The 16,121-nt window shown below is 39.3% G+C and overlaps 1 protein-coding gene across 7 annotated transcripts in view; it reads left to right on the top strand.

The window, feature by feature from the left end:
- The window catches only part of GPATCH2L (G-patch domain containing 2 like), a 68,326-nt gene that overhangs the window by 11,935 nt on the left and 40,270 nt on the right, over nt 1-16,121 (top strand). For 6 of the 7 annotated variants that reach the window (XR_010122347.1, XR_010122346.1, XM_055288700.2 and 3 more), the window contains exons 3-7: nt 3,432-3,496; nt 9,151-9,327; nt 10,856-10,935; nt 13,952-14,019; nt 15,326-15,380. Coding sequence is in view for 5 of the 7 variants with exons in the window: in XM_055288700.2 (XP_055144675.1) it covers nt 3,432-3,496; nt 9,151-9,327; nt 10,856-10,935; nt 13,952-14,019; nt 15,326-15,380 (445 nt within the window). In the remaining 2 variants the exon portion in view is untranslated. Of the gene's footprint in view, nt 1-3,431; nt 3,497-9,150; nt 9,328-10,855; nt 10,936-13,951; nt 14,020-15,232; nt 15,270-15,325; nt 15,381-16,121 lie in introns of all 7 variants that reach the window. The other variant, XM_055288703.2, reaches the window with a different exon arrangement.

Below are 16,121 nucleotides of genomic sequence, written 5' to 3'. Positions count from 1 at the left end.
TGAGGTTGATGTATTCACCTTGTAGAGTTTGGGGGTAGAAGCAGCATAATAATTAATATAAAGTGCTTAGTATATTACCTGGCCTGCAGTAGAACTCAGTGAATGATATTTTTGGTATCATTAATAGTAGCCTTCTGTATTAATAATTTTCTGAATAAACTCAGTTCAAGTACCAAACCCCTTCCTGAGGCTCTTGTAGATCTTGGCTGAGAGTAGTGCCTCCTCTCTTTTGGATGAAACTCAGTACAGGAAAAATAATAGATTTCATAGGCCATATTTTGTTTTTCCATTTAAAATGAAAATAGGTTTGCATCTTATAAAATTTAGAGTGCTGTTCTAATGAGAAGGTTGTCAGTGAGGAAATTACTACTATTAACCTCTAAAATAATATTTAGACACTGATTTGGTACCCTACAAGTAGCTTTCTAATCTTTCATCGTTTGCATTTGTGTATTGCTTTAGAGTTCAAAAAGTGGGGTCACATGCCTCATACTATCACATCCTCAATAATCCATCTACATTTTACACGTAGGGAAATAGGACTAAAGAGTTGAAGTGACATGCCACAAGGCCGTATAAGGGCAGGCAACAGAGGTGTCTAGAACAAGTTCATTCTATTTATGTAACATTTACTGAATGTCTGATATGTGCCAGGTGCTATGTTAGGCATTGGGGACATGGAGATGAGCAAGATATTTTTTTTCCCTGGCCAGATCATTCTCTTCCATGGTTACCGGATCTTCTTTCTGCCCCGGTTAGGCAAGGAAGGGTGAACTGTACAACTCTTGAGTAGGTTCACTTCTACCAGTTTGTCTGAAGGTCTGGCTGCCTTCTGATTGTTTCTGGATCTGGAGTCTTCAGATCATTTGAGGCCCTGGCCCAGCCCTGGCAAGGAAGTGGTATTGTTGCTTCTATGGGATGTTGACTGCTGCATCCAGCTAACGTGCACAGGCTCCTCTCTTCTCAAGTAGTTTCCCTAAACAGGATGCCCTACCTCTTCCAGCCCTCTGCTTTGTTCATCACCGTAGATCAGGGTTCTCAACTTAGGCACTACTGGCATTTTGGGCCAGATAATTCTCTGTTGTAGGGCTGTGCTGTGCATTGCAGGATGTTGAGCAGCATCCCTGGCCTCCACTCACTAAATATCACCAACTCCTCCTTCTCTGCTTCAAGTCACGAATATCAAAAATGTTTTTGGATATTGCCAAATTGGGAGGGGGGCTGCAAAATTGTCTCTAGTTGAGAACCGTAGTTCTTGATGTTTCTGGTACTGAGATTGGGTCTTTACTTTATTGACTCTGCTTTTACCAAAAGTATGAGTTTCAAATTACAGAACATAATACAACCAAACCACTGATCTATAGATAGAATATACAAATATAAAAAAAGAATATAGAATAAAAACCTATTGATCTATAGTTTTAAAACTGAGAATTTTTGCTAGTTTGAAAACCATACCCTTTAATTGTACCTTGAAAGGCAAACAGTTCGTCTTCAGAACTTGGAAAGAAAAGCAGTTGAGATGAAAGCATTTTCAAGTCAGTACCAAGTTTACAGTGTTTAGCTAACAGTGGACAAGAGGGTTCCATAGTGTTTTATTAGGCTTGATTCCTATGATAATATACCTGTCAGAAAGTAGATGCCATGTCCAATCATCTGGCTTACCTAGGGTGCCTCTGCTTTCAAAGAGGCTCTGGTGGGAAGGTTAGATAGAGAGATGTGAAAAAACAAGGAAAGCAAAATGTTACTTGCAGAATCTAAGTGATGAAGAATTTCCTAGTAAAATGTTGGGAGCAAAAGCCTTTGGAGCTGCAGGTGAAGATGACTTTCTTTACACTAACTCTGTTGTTTCAGTTGGATGTGGTTCAGTTGCTTTTCTAGCAATGTTATAAAAATTAGGTAATACAGTTGGAGGCCCACCTTACACTAAGTACATAAGAGAATAAAATGAAAGAATCTATAAAGAAATAGGATTTGGGCTGGGTGCGGTGGCTCACGCCTGTAATCTCAGCACTTTGGGAGGCCATGGTGGGCGGATCATGAGGTCAGGAGTTCGAGACCAGCCTGACCAACATGGTGAAACCCCGTTTCTACTAAAAATACAAAAATTAGCTGAGTGTGGTGGTGCACGCCTGTAATCCCAGCTACTCGGGAGGCTGAGGCAGGAGAATTGCTTGAACCTGGGTGGTGGAGGTTATAGTGAGCCAAGATCGTACCACTGCACTCCAGCCTGGGCAACGAGTGAAACTCCATCTCAAAAAAAAAAAAAAAAAAAAAAAAAAAAGAAGAAATGGGTTTGTTCCATTATGGCACATGTATACCTATGTAACAAACCTGCACATTCTGCGCATGTATCCCAGAACTTAAAAAAAAAAAAAAAGGATTTGTTTGTTGACTATTTCTGTGACAGATCTTTTGCATCTGGTATTCAGAGACAAGCTTGAGTGAGGAAAGCATTGCTCCTTAATTTATTTGGCATTTTTAAGATTTAGTGTTGGAAGGACGTTTGGAAATGTTGCAAAATACAAAATATTTTCAGATTTTTAATCCAGGAATATAGATTGGGATTTTGCCAAGCCTGTGTTTTCTACAGCATGGTGAAAATGCTTCTTCCTTGCCTTGGTTTCTTGCATCTTCTAGAGTAGGTGAAAAAAAATTTTTTGACTATCTTGGAAGGAAATACTCCCAATCAAAGAAATAGCTAATACTATAGAGGATTGAGAAGTTTTTCTTCAACCAGATAAATCGAATTTAGAAGCACACCATCAGAAGAAACAAAATCAACTGTGAGCAATAGCTCAGAAAATGAAACTGGGCAGAATTTCATGGGACAAAAGTTATATTTCAATGAGTTCAAATGAAGTTTGTTTTTATATTTTTGTTTTTAACTTTAGTTCCTTTTTTCAGAATGAGTTTTGTGTATCTGCTCGATATGAAGGACAGTAAATTCAGAAAACAAGTTTTGTCATTTTTTTTCTTGTTCATGGATTTTTGTTTACTTCTTTGTAAATCGGGGAAAACTTGAAAGATGCTAGATGTCTTAAAATTACATAGCTTCATTTGAAACTGATAGTTGGCAATATTTAAGATAAAATTGTTTGGTAAATTTGTAAATTTGTGTTGTTGAATATACCAAACTAGGTTGAGATTACGTCTTTGAGCTTTAATAGCTTTCTAGTCCTAAACTAACAAAGTGACTTTAGATTTTTTTTAGTACTTTAAAATATAAGTGAAAATTTTAGAATTCTCCTCTTATATTTCATTTGTTTGGGGAGGAAAATAAAACTTTGTAGCTTCCTGATGAAATTTACCTATCTGGTTGGCTAACAAGTTGGAATGAAATTAGGGAAGCTTGAAAACCAAAATAAGTGTACAGTGCTTTGTTTTTGACTGGAGCTGATGAGTTCTCTTGTGTTTTACTCTTTTTACAGTGAAACCAGCAGTGTGTGTAGCAGCAGTGACACTGGGCTCTTTACCAATGATGAAGGGCGACAAGGTAATGTCGATCCTAGCTTTGGGACATTGGTTCCGTGTTTATGGAAATATTTGAATAATCATAGGAGTGACTCATGGAGAATATGGTGACTGTCTATGGCAGTGGTTCTCAAACTTTAAGGCATATGAGAGCCACCTAGGGAACTGTTAAAACCGCACAGTCCCGAGCTCCTAGAAATCAAGTAGGTCTAGAGTTGGCCCCTGGAATCTGCATTTTTCACAAGCACCTGAAGTGATTCTTATGCCACTACATCAGACTTGGGAATCATTGGTCTAGGTGGTCAGAGTGTCGAGCCTGGGACATTGGGAAGTTTCTTTTTATTAGAATAAAGAAATAGGTTCATGTGTTACTGTCTTTTTTTAGGTGTTAAGACGTTGTTTTCATATGGAGAAAATCTTGTCACTTTTGTAGCCTTATTTATAAATGATTATAGTGTTCTAGGTGAATGTATTATATAAAACATCATCTTCCTCAAAGTAAAACTCCTGGAGTATAGAGTCCTGTGAATAAGACTGGTATAGTTAATTACCAGTTCTTTATTTTTACTACCTAAACACTAATTTAAAACTTTGCCTATATATAAGGGTATTTTAGAAAATGTTTGTCCTCTAGACTTGTGTGGGGCCACATGCCAATAAAAATTTTATGTAGCCTTTTTGGACTGTGGTTTTCTTAATCTACATAAAGGACTTAGGGATTTCTAAAGTATCTTCTAGCTCCGAAGTCCAATAATTTTTCTCCATGGGTTAAGCAATTAAAGGACAGACATAGTGGCTACATGTCTAGGTTGATCCAAGTAGCCTCCCCAGTAACTGAAGAGATATTGGGGCTGTAAGGCTTAGCATCCAAGTCCTGATTTTTGGAGAAGGACTGTGGGTACAGCATCTTGTTCATGCCTCAAAGTTGTAGGCGTAGAGGCAGTTTATCCTCCTGGAGTTGTTGAGCTTCCTACTGTAATGGAGGTTGTTGTGAGTACATTTCTATATTTTAGATTCTGAGGGAATTAGGTGTCATTAGAGATTATGTGTGTGTGTGTATGGGTAGGCTCTAACTAGAGTTTTGATTTTATTATACCAGGAAAGTCTGATGAGTTTCCATGAATGAGTTATATATACTATTCAGAGTTACCAATATTTGCTCTTTTTCTTTGCTTTTCTACAGTGCTAAGAATATGAAAATGCACTTCTTAAAGGTTATGATGCATAATTATAGAGATGGAAGAAAGTGTGGACCTGTTACAGCAGATTAAGTTTTTGGGCCTTTGGAAAGCCTTTTCACTGATAAGGATTCCTTAGTTTATCATGAGAGATTATAGAATGTTCTGTAGACCCAGCTTTCCTCTCTTTCTCTGCTTCAGCTTCACACATTCTGGTGACATTGATGCTTAGCGTTCTCAGCGTAAAGCTATGGGATTTCTTGCTTCTCTGCCTTTGTTTATGCTGGTCTTTCTGCCTGAAATCTCATCCTCATCTTCCTTGAATGACTGGTCATCTACCAAGACACAGTTTTCCTTTTGCCCCTGCAAGGGCATATTTATGAACTATATCAGTGGGTCTTCTTGGTTTCAATTTCTTGTTGGGGTTGGCCTATAGGAGGCATCAACAGAAGACCAAAGGGAGGGAGGTGAGTGATATTGGATATATTAGTCAAGTATTTATTGTGGTAATGCTGCTTAACAGCCGCTAAATTTTAGTGGCTTATCACAGTTTACCATACTCATTTCTTGCTATGGGGCTGTGGGTTGCCTATGGTTCCACTGATCTTGCCTGGGCTCCACTGGTCTCCAGGCTTCAAGTTAGGTTTACATCTACTCAGTGTATTGTATTTTGGGACCTAGGGTGGAGGAGCAATGATGATAGGCGGCATGGACTTCGTATGGCAGAGGATGTAAATGCCAGGTGACCAGGCTAGACCACAAGTACATATTTAAAGCCTTTGCTTGAATCATGATCTGTTAATTTTCCACTACATAGAGCAAGTCATATGACCAAGCCCAGTGTCGGTAGGATGAGTAAGTGTGCTCTTCCTAAAAGGGAAGATACTGTGGAATCCAATGGCAAAGAGCAAAAGTCATGGATGAATGATTCTACTATAGAGAGGACTTGGAAATGCTAATGCAGTCTACCACATTAGATTATTGCTTTCCCTGACACCTTTTCTGTTGGATTGCTGGTTGGCAGTGGTTGTGTTCCTCTGCTGAGGGCCACCACTCTTGTTTGGCAGCCTTTTTTTTTTTTTTTTTTTTTTGCAGTTTTTGCATTTATTTAAACAGAAAATGTGCACACAAGCTGTCTACTCATTTTCTTCGCTGCGCAGCCTGGCATTGGGGTTGGTGACTGATGGCCAGTTGGGCAGCTCTTTCCACGATGGCTTTGCGGTTCTTGGAGGAAACATTGTGAGCGATCTCGGCACAGTAAGATTTGTTGCACATCAGCAGCACTTCCAACTCCTTGACGTTGTGGACCAGGAACTTCCGGAAGCCACTGGGCAGCATGTACTTTGCTTTTTTGTTGCTTCCATAAACAATGTTGGGCATCAAGATCTGGCCCTTGAATCTTCTACGAACCCTGTTGTCAATGCCTCTGGGTTTCTGCCAGTTAGGCTTAATTTTGACATATCGGTCTGACTGGTGCCGGATGAACTTCTTGGTTCTTTTTGACGATCTTGGGCTTCACAAGGGGTCTGAGGGCGGCCATGATGCTGAGGAGGAGATGGCTGCCACCTTAGTAGGCAGCGCCGAGGAAGAGAGAGCGCAGCCTTCTTTTATAACTGCAGTTCTTTGGGTTCTGATAACCATTCTTTCCCTTGCCACTCCAAGTCTAGGAATGGTAAGGGCCTCCTGCTGTGCTGGCTCCACCTGATGTGTTTCACTATCCCCTTGTGGGGTTCCTTGTTAGTACTGTCTCCACCTTTGTGAATAGTCACTTCATTACATCTCTGCAATGACCCCATTTAAATGTGCCGTGTGTTTGCTGAGGGGGTTCTGGCCAATAGCCCTTTCTCCTCTGTTCTCTGTGTCTCCTTGTATTATACTTACTGTTTCTTTTACTACTCACTAGATTATGTTATTGTTGGTAGGTATGAGTCTTTTCCCTTGAAGCTTTTCAAGGCAGGACTTATTATGTGCAACCACAATACCTAGCATGTTCCTGGCATATAGTAATTGTTTAATAAATAATTATTGATAATCCAATTAATGGGAAAACTCTCCTTTTTTTCCCCCAAACAAAATCGAACATAGATTCTCAGATTGTAAAACAACTAAGCATATTTGGTTTAAAGCAAAATTCTAGAGGAGCCAGAGGTCAGGAGCCCGATCCACCCAGCTTCTTGCTTATTCCCTGGCAGCGCTCTTTTAAGGAGCTCCTCTATCAGGCATCTTACTGAACCCTGACTGAAGACTACTGGTCTATGTGATCTCACAACGTTCCTTCTAGTTCAGGGAGTCCCTTTTTGTATTATTAAAAATCTTGAATGACTGCTTGAGAACCAAAAAAATTCCATTATAGTTTGCCATTTGTCGTCAGAAAACATGGCCTAATTAATATACTGTTTCAATAAATGGCCTAAGGAATGCCTATGAATAAGAAAAGAATTAATATATTGAAGTACAGAGAAACTAGTTATTATACACTAATGCCTGTATTCAGTTCATCTATGTATCTGGTTTCGTGAGATGCTTTTAGAGTAGTGGTTCTCAAAACATGGTCCCCAGGCCAGCTTAGCATCATAAGGGAACTTGTTAGGAATACACGTTTTTGGTCTTGCCCAGACTAGAATCAGAAACTCTGGAGTAAGGGCTCGGTGGTCCATGTTTTAACAAGCCCTCCTGGTGCTTCTGATGCATGCTCAAAGTTGAGAACTGCTGTAAGAGAGACAGCTGTTTGTGATGTGTTTTTATAAGGGAACACTTTGAGTCACTTTCTTAGTTGTAATATCTGCTGCTTTTCACCAGAATGCAGTTTTCATTGCCCGTTTTGGAGATCTCCACAGTGATTTAAGAGTTATTATCCTGGGTGTTAATGACCCATGAATCTCATACTTCATGAGATTGACATGTTCTGAGCAACTTCTCTGGAATCCAGTGTACATTAGAGACTGACTACATTATGAACTCTTTAGATATTCTTGTAATAATTTCCTTCAATTTTGTTATTTTGAAAGGGGTATGTGGTGGCAGACATAAAATTATCTATTCTTTGTTGGCAGGAATAAACTCTAGTGGAAACTGAGATACTATCACTGTAGCCAGTAGAAAGAAGTTTATACCAACAGCCCGGATATATGGCTCTGGTTGTGACTTTGCTGTTAATTAACAATATGGCCTTGGGAAAATGGTATAACTTATTGAAAAGCGTTAGGGAATTATGTTGTTTGTTGCTCTGGTTATTTTTTTTCCCCAGTAGCTTGGATTGCTAGTGTCAAGATGATTTCTGTCCCATTAATGAGATACCAAGGATAAAATGAAGTATGGACATATATTCTGTATTCACCATTTATGATAAAGGCAAATATAGCAAGAAATCCCTCAGGAATAGCTAGCTTTGAACTGAGAAACATTTATGGGTTTTGAACCTCCAAGTTTTATACCACTGAGAATGGTATAGGGGAGGCAGTTTGTTTTTGTAATAAAGATCTCAGGCTTTTGAGTTAGTCAGGCTTTGGGTTCAGATCCTGGCTTCATTGTTTACTAAATTGACCTTGACTTCTCTAGGCTTTAGTTGCCTTGTTTGTAAGTTGGAGTTAGTGTAGGGCTTGGAAGAGGAGTGACATATTTACAGATTTTTAGCATGGATCCTGGTAGGTTGTAAGGGTTTGGTAAGTGGTAGCTTTATTTATATATTTTTAACTATTAAAGCGGTCCAGTCTAACACAGTATGACATTTATGTGAAACCAGGTTGATGTTCCAGTTTTCATTGTAATACGAGTCAAGAAGGACCAGAACAATTTCTTTTTTGTGTGCCTTGATTTATTTAAAAGTATAATCAGCCTGTAATTCCAGCACTTTGGGAGGCCGAGGTGGGAGGATTGCTTGAGCCCAGGAGTTCAAGACCAGTCTGGGCAACATAAGGAGACCCAGTTTCTGCAAAGAAAAAAAAAAAAAAAAAAAGGCCGGGCGCGGTGGCTCACTCTTGTAATCCCAGCACTTTGGGAGGCCGAGGCGGGCGGATCAGTTGAGGTCAGGAGTCCAAGACCAGCATGGCCAACATGGCAAAACCCCGTCTCTACTAAAAAAATACAAAAATTAGCCAGGCATGGTGGCGGGCGCCTGTAATGCCAGCTACTCAGGAGGCTGAGTCAGGGAGAATTGCTTGAACCTGGGAGGGAAGGTGGAGGTTACAGTGAGCCAAGATCACACCACTGCACTCCAGCCTAGGCAACAGAACAAGAATCCATCTCAAAAAAAAAAAAAATAGCCGGGCACAGTGGTATGAGCCTGTGGTTCCAGCCACTCGGGAGGCTGAGATGGGAGGATTGCCTGAACATGTGATTATGCCACTGCATTCCAGCCTGGGTTACAGAGCAAGACTCTGTCTCAAAAAGGAAAAAAAAAGGATGATCAAAACTATAGCACTAAGAAATCATCCCTCCCATTTGTTTTTCTCAGACCTTGTTTAAAATTCTAGCTTATGGTATGATCTCTTTACTTTAGGTGATGATGAACAGAGTGATTGGTTCTATGAAGGAGAATGTGTCCCAGGATTCACTGTCCCTAATCTTCTGCCCAAGTGGGCTCCTGATCATTGTTCTGAAGTAGAAAGGATGGATTCTGGATTGGATAAATTTTCAGATTCCACGTTCCTTTTACCTTCTCGGCCAGCTCAAAGAGGTGAGTTCTAAGGAGACCAAGAACTTAATGCTTTTATGGTTCTCCTTGGGCAGAGCAATCATCCCCTAGCAAGCATACTCATGCCTTCAATCACACATTAACTATCTGAATTTTGGAGCTAGCTCAAGAATTTTCTAGAGGATTCAAAGTAAGTCTCAAAGCTTAAGGTTCTCTCCATTCCTTCCTAAACTAATCCACGGAAACTCTTGGGACATATATATTAGCAGGAGATCCCTTCAGCTTGCCATTGCTGTTTGTGCCAGATTTAGTGACAGCTGCTTATCCTGATGTGAAACTGATAGGTTATTGAGTATCGGATTTTGGAAGAGAACAGATTTCAATAAGAACATTCACATACATATTCTTATTTTCAGTAAGAGTATTCACATATAATGGTGTTTTTAAAATGGATGCTTTTAAAATAATTTAAATAGTTTTATTTTAATGACCCTATTATTGGGGACTTTAACACGAATATGTTTCCTTTTCCCTTTGCTTTTTCTTCAATTATGATGTAGCAAAGTGGGTGGAAAGAACCTAGGACAGAGAGATGGAAATGTGGTGTTAATACTCTGGTACTGTCTACCAAGCTCTGTGATAGTCACTTCATTTTCCTGGGATGACAGGGTCATCACTTACGATATGTGACATTGGACAAAACCATTTCTTAGCACTATAAATTTATGATTCTAGGGTTCCCAGTAACCCATAATCAACCAGTTAATCATTTGCCAAGAATTTGTTGAACATCTGTGGGTGATCAGAATCACACTACAAGATGTAAACTCGTATTATGTAGGATTTTGTCATAGTGAATTTTGTTTTGTCATGGTGAATTTTTGTCATGGTGAACCAGCAGTTGGTTCTTGGTAAAGACTGGCTGAGGCACACATTGCTTTATTGAACATTTTGATGAACATTTCTAAAAGTTTCTAATGGACCGCGTAAAATATATACAAATAAGCAAGAATAGTAAGAAGAAACTTAAAATGGCCTATAATCTCATATCCAGAGACAATCTCATTAATAACATTTTGGTGTGGTTTCCTCCAGTTGTTCTTTCCTTGTGTAGAACACATGCAGCAGTGAGAAAAATTGGGTTATTCGACGAGTGTTATTTTCCCCATTATGTCATGAATTAGAATGTTTTTGACATAGAAACTAACATTTAATTTTAAATTAAAAATTGTTAATAGTACCTTATGTTTGTGTGGTGTTTTCAGTTTATAAAGTCCCTTCTGCTTGCTATTTCATTGGGTCTTCAAAACAGCCCAGTAAGGTAGGACTGAGTGATTATCCCTCTTTTATAGATGGAGGATGCCTAGGTCAAAGGTAAATGGCATGCCTGTGATCATACTGCTAGTGACAAAGACCTAGGAATAATAAATCCTTGGCAAATAGCTCTGTGATGCTAGTTTAAAGGTCAATCTAGTAAGATCCTGGGGGTAAAGCCTTCGGTGTACTAGAAAGATAGGATTGCATATGGATTTTCTGCATTCGGTATCTGAGGCCTTCCTTCTTTTTTTAGGGTACCATGCTCGCTTGAATCGTCTACCTGGAGCGGCAGCTCGATGCCTCAGAAAGGGGCGAAGAAGGCTGGTTGGGAAGGTGATACCTCTCACAGTTAGCTTGGCTCAGTGGGGAGATAATATTCCCTATGGAGTTGTGTATCCTATTAACAATCAGGTGCTACAGAACTCCCTGAAGTTAATGGAGCCAACTGGAATGTGTTGGGAGTTTACAAGAGTGAACATTATGTAGCATGTGAATGGATATACAAATAAAAGATGAAACGTAATTCATACAGAAGTTCTGACAAAGCAAACACTGTCATTACAGTGTCTATTGCCTATAAACCTACAAACCTGAGCTGTGTCTTTTGTAACTTTTGATTAATGTTATGTTATTATTGTGTAAGTTAAAATACTCTTGGCTTCTTTATGACTCCTCTTGAATTCATGAATGCATCTTTGTTCTTTCCTAACTTTGGTCTTTCATCCTAGAATTCATTAAAAAAAAAAAAAAAAAAAAACTGTTATTGAGTTTCAAGAGCCCCTCCTTGGCCATGAGGGAGAACTATCTGCTGTTTATTCAGTTCTGCCTTTGCCAGGGATGGTGCTAGGGACTCAGCTCATTTAATCCTTCCAGCAACCTTGTAGAAAAAGGGCAGGCACCTTCAGCAGATGAGGAAAACTTAGGTTCGAAGAAGTTAAGGAATGTTTGATGTTACCCAGATAGGAATGGCGGAATAGAGATTTGAACCCAGGTCTACTTTTATCTTTTTGCATTTTTAATGAATTTTATTTTTTACTCTACTTTGAGATTGAGAAAAAATTAAGACAGGGGCTCATCTTCAGTCAGAGAAGATGGTGGTAGGCCAAGAATAAGGAAGGGAGAGGCATTGAGAGCGTTAATTTGTTTGTTCACTTGGTAAGCATTTAGAATGCCTGCTAGGTGGCACAATATGTGCCACAGTCTGGCTTCCTTTAAGGGGATACTGTTTTATAGTCTGACCAGGAAACAGTTTTCTGGAGTTTTAGGCATGCAAAAGAAATGAGGCTGTTTATTTCCAGACGAGCCCAAGATTCATATTTCTTTTTATCTTTAAATTCAAGTTCAAATCTTTTTTTTTTTTTTTTGAGATGGAATCTCCCTCTGTGACCTAGGCTGGAATGCAATAGTGCGATCTCGGCTCACTGTAACTTCCTGCCTTCCAGGTTCAAGCGATTCTCCTGTCTCAGCCTCCCAAGTAGCTGGGATTACAGTGCCCACCACCATGCCTGGCTAATTTTTTTGTATTTTTAGTACAGACGGGGTTTTACCATGTTGGCCAGGCTGGTCTCAAACCCCCTGACCTCAGGTGATCCACCTGCCTCGGCCTCCCAAAGTGCTGGGATTACAGGCATGAGCCACTGTGCCCGGCCTCAAGTTAAAATCTTGAATTAGAAGACATTTGATTATTGGAAGACTGATACCTTTCAAATTACTCATTTTACAGACAAAACGCTGCTTTTGCTGTTTCAGGAGCTTATTGTTAACAGGGATAGCTAGCAGAATAGCAGTACATGGGGTGGAAGAAGGAGAGGTTTTACTTTTATTGTTTAGGCTTGACAGATAATGTTCCCCCTGCCACCTATGTTACTTTCTTTCAGCTCTTATAAAATGAGAGCCATCCACTTCCATGGAAACAAGTCACTTTATCTTGAACGTTTCCCTTTAGCTTGCCTGGAAGGGAATGAGGGCCTATTGGATGTGCCTTTAATGATTTTAAATGGATAGGATAATATTTACTTGTTTAATTCATCTTCATCACCTTAAAGGGATATTTATCATTTCTAGAAGAGGTCACCGCTCTGCCCCCCTTCTTCCCCCTCCCCCATCTCTCTTCTGCTTTTCTAAATTGTAATCATAAATAATGAGTTTCATTCACAGCTCCCTGCCAGCGAGCTGCTAATTACACAAAGTACTGCTTGTAATTTACACAGTAATAAACTGTAAATTTAAACATTACGGCACTTTAAGTTAATAATTTTTCTGCTGTAACAAATAGCTCATTTTTCACCCATCTTTTCCCTTGGCCCCTCTACCATGTCTGTGTCTGTGACCAGGAGGCATAGCTATAAGAAATACAGAATGTGAAGAATATAGTATATGAAAACTTCTCATTTAACTCCACTACCGCCCGGACTCTGACCTCAGAGTAATTTTTCTATAGCTAGTTCTGCTGAAATGTGTAGCCTGATGTTTAGCACGGTCCACTCATATAGATGAATACAGGTAATAGCATTTGTCCAGACACAAATGTGTTTGAAGAACAGCCTTGACGTTCTTGGCATTCACGCCCATGACTTGTGTTCTCTCAACACAACAGTTACTCAGATGTGTGTTGGTATGTTTTCCCAGGTGCCATGGTAGGTAAGCATTGTGAATGTACTCAAGTTAAATGAAGAGTGAATTGTCGTTTTCCAATTTTTTGGAAATGGTTGGTTTCTGAACTGTTTGTGGTGTTACGGGTAAGCTTTTACACTATAATCTTGAGAACTCTGAGTTTAGGAATCAGTTTTACACAAATTTCTATTTTTATTTCATGAGATGATGTTTGAGGGACAAAGTACAGAGTAACAATTTTTGCAAGTCACAAAATTCTTTTGGTGTATTTGTATTTAGTCAGCAGATATTTACGTTTTACCAGTGAGGATTTGGTAATGTCCCAAGATAAAGGCTGTTGGGACTATAATCATATAGCTCTAGGGAGCTTGGTGTGTTGGCCTGTTAAAAATTGGCTACTGTTGAATTTTCTAAAAAAGGATTTTTACTCCTATATACTTCAGTAGTTACAGGAGGTATAGTACTTATTAAAATATCATATATGGTGAACAGTGTCTATAAAGTGTTTATAAAGACTTTTGGTCACTAGAGAATAATAAATGTAGGGTAACATGTAATACTTTTAAGATGGATTCCAATAAAAAGAAGTATAGTTGCTGTTTTATTTTAAGATTGACTTTTAACATGTGCCTTTTGAAGTTGCCTTAGCTGGCACAGTTATGGGAAAGATTGATATTGTACTTTATATGTTTGTTTCTGTGGTTGGATGATACTCTTGTCTGCCTTGTCTTTTTAGGATACCAGCATAAACACTTTGGGGACTGAGAGGATAAGCCATATCATTAGTGACCCTCGGCAGAAAGAGTAAGTGCTTATGTATTTACTGGCTGTGCTAGTCTGCTCCTTGGAGGAGGAGGCAGAGGGGAGTTTTATGGTGCAACTTAGAAATCAGGCTTCAGAGTTCAAAGAGATCTTAAAGATTTGTACTTTATAACAGTTAAAGATGGCAACATCCTAAACCTGTGACAGTGATTTTCTTTTACTTTCTAGACTAGTTTCATTGTATTTTTTTTTATACCTACAGATGCTGCATTAGTAGCCTCCAGTAAAGATGTTTATTTTAAACTAATTTTTCTGTCTCTAAATTTTTTTTTTCCAAAATGGATGATTGCCGGTATCTTCCTATATTCTCTTCCCATTTTTAGACCTTTTCATAGGGAAATATCTTTTTTTTTGAGACAGGGTCTGGCTCTGCCTCCCAGGCTGGAGTGCAGTGGCAGAGTCATGGCTCACTGCAACCTCTGCCACCTAGGCTCAAGCAATCCTCCCACTTTGGCCTCTTGAGTAGTTGGGACTACAGGCGCATGCCACTGCGCCTGTCTAATTTTTGTATTTTTTGTAGAGACAGAGTTTTGCCATGTTGTTCAGGCTGGTTTTGAACCCCTGGGCTCAAGCGATTTGCATGCCTCGGCCTCCCAAAGTGTTGGGATTACAGGTGTGAGCCACTGCGCCCAACTTTTGAAATATCTTTTTGTGCTAATTACTGTGGTGAGTGCTATAGGAAGCCTGTATGTAGCTACAGGAAAATAATTCTGCCAATTCTTGTGACAGCCTTGTCCCCTAAAATGGTTGGTTCTTTCATATATCTTGTATGCATCATGGTCAGTACCCAGTTATGATCCTATACACATCCAACCCGGGCTAATTTTAACATAGAAAATAAAGATGTGGGTGTGGTTTATGTCCTTTTTGAGTTGAGGCTCCTGTTGTCACTGCACAGCTGAGCGAGTATTGGTGTCACACTGTAATCTTGGGTTTATTTCTATTGTCCAGTCTTTTTACATTCCATTACAAGCCTTTTTCCTTTGAAGAGGTTTTTTTTTTTTTTTTTTTTTTTTTTTTTTTTTTTGCAAAACATTCACATACATTTAATCTCTTTCTCCTCCTCTGATTGCTTCTTTTCTCTATTCCCTTCTTTGTCTGTACTTCATTATTCCAACATCTTCTTCTCCCTTCTGTAATTTTCCTATCACTTTTTTTATTGTTTTCTTTCCTGTTATTCTCTCCCTTTCTTTAGTTTCTGGTTACCATCAGCTGGGAAAAAACGAAATCAGGTAAGATCATTTTTCTTTGTCATCTTTATTTTATCATTTGGTTTCCTTTTCTTTAGAAAGAATAAAGCGTTGGCTTCTGATTTTCCTCACATTTCTGCTTGTGCACATGAGGTAAGTTTTCCTCTTTCTTGTTATTTTGATTTTCTTGGAGAACTGTTTTCTAAGAGTATCCAATACTTACTGGTAAAAACTGCAGCTAATTCCTCTTTGTAGGTTCAACTGTGATCATTAGTTTCTTGTAGCATATATTTCATAGGAATCCTGTTTTTATTTTAGTTTTGAACTTTGCAGTAAGAAAGCGGAATGAATCTCATTTGCATATGGTTTAGTTCAACATCAGAATCCTGCGTTGAGAAGTACTATGTTGAAGCCTAAACGTATGAAGCAGAAGGTAGAGCTGCTTTGGGTGAAGTGGGGTCAAAGCCTTAGAGCAGTGGTCCCCAACCTTATGTCACCAGGGACCAGTTTTGTGGAAGACAGTTTTTCCATGGACCTGGGTTCGGGGCGTGGTGAGGGGGATGGTTTTGGGATGATTCAAGTGCAATACATTTATTGTGTACTTTATTTCTGTTATTATTACATTGTAATATATAATGAAATAATTATACAACTGATCATAATGTAGCTTGTGTTCCTGCAACTAGACAGTCCCATCTAGTGGGAAACAATGACAGGTCATCAGGCATTAGGCTTTCATAAGGCGTGCACAACCTAGGTCCCTCTCATGCTCAGTTCACAGTAGGGTTTGTACTCCTGTAAGAATCTAATGTGGCTGTTGATCTGACAGGAGGTAGAGCTCAGGCGGTAATGCCCACGATGGGGAGCAGCTGCTTGCTGACAGCTGACCTCCTG

The sequence above is a fragment of the Symphalangus syndactylus genome, chromosome 8 (genome assembly GCF_028878055.3).
Source record: "Symphalangus syndactylus isolate Jambi chromosome 8, NHGRI_mSymSyn1-v2.1_pri, whole genome shotgun sequence".
Classification (NCBI taxonomy): Eukaryota; Metazoa; Chordata; class Mammalia; order Primates; family Hylobatidae; genus Symphalangus; species Symphalangus syndactylus.
The sequence above is the reverse complement of the archived record's forward strand: the minus strand, read 5'-3'. Positions and strand labels throughout refer to the sequence as shown.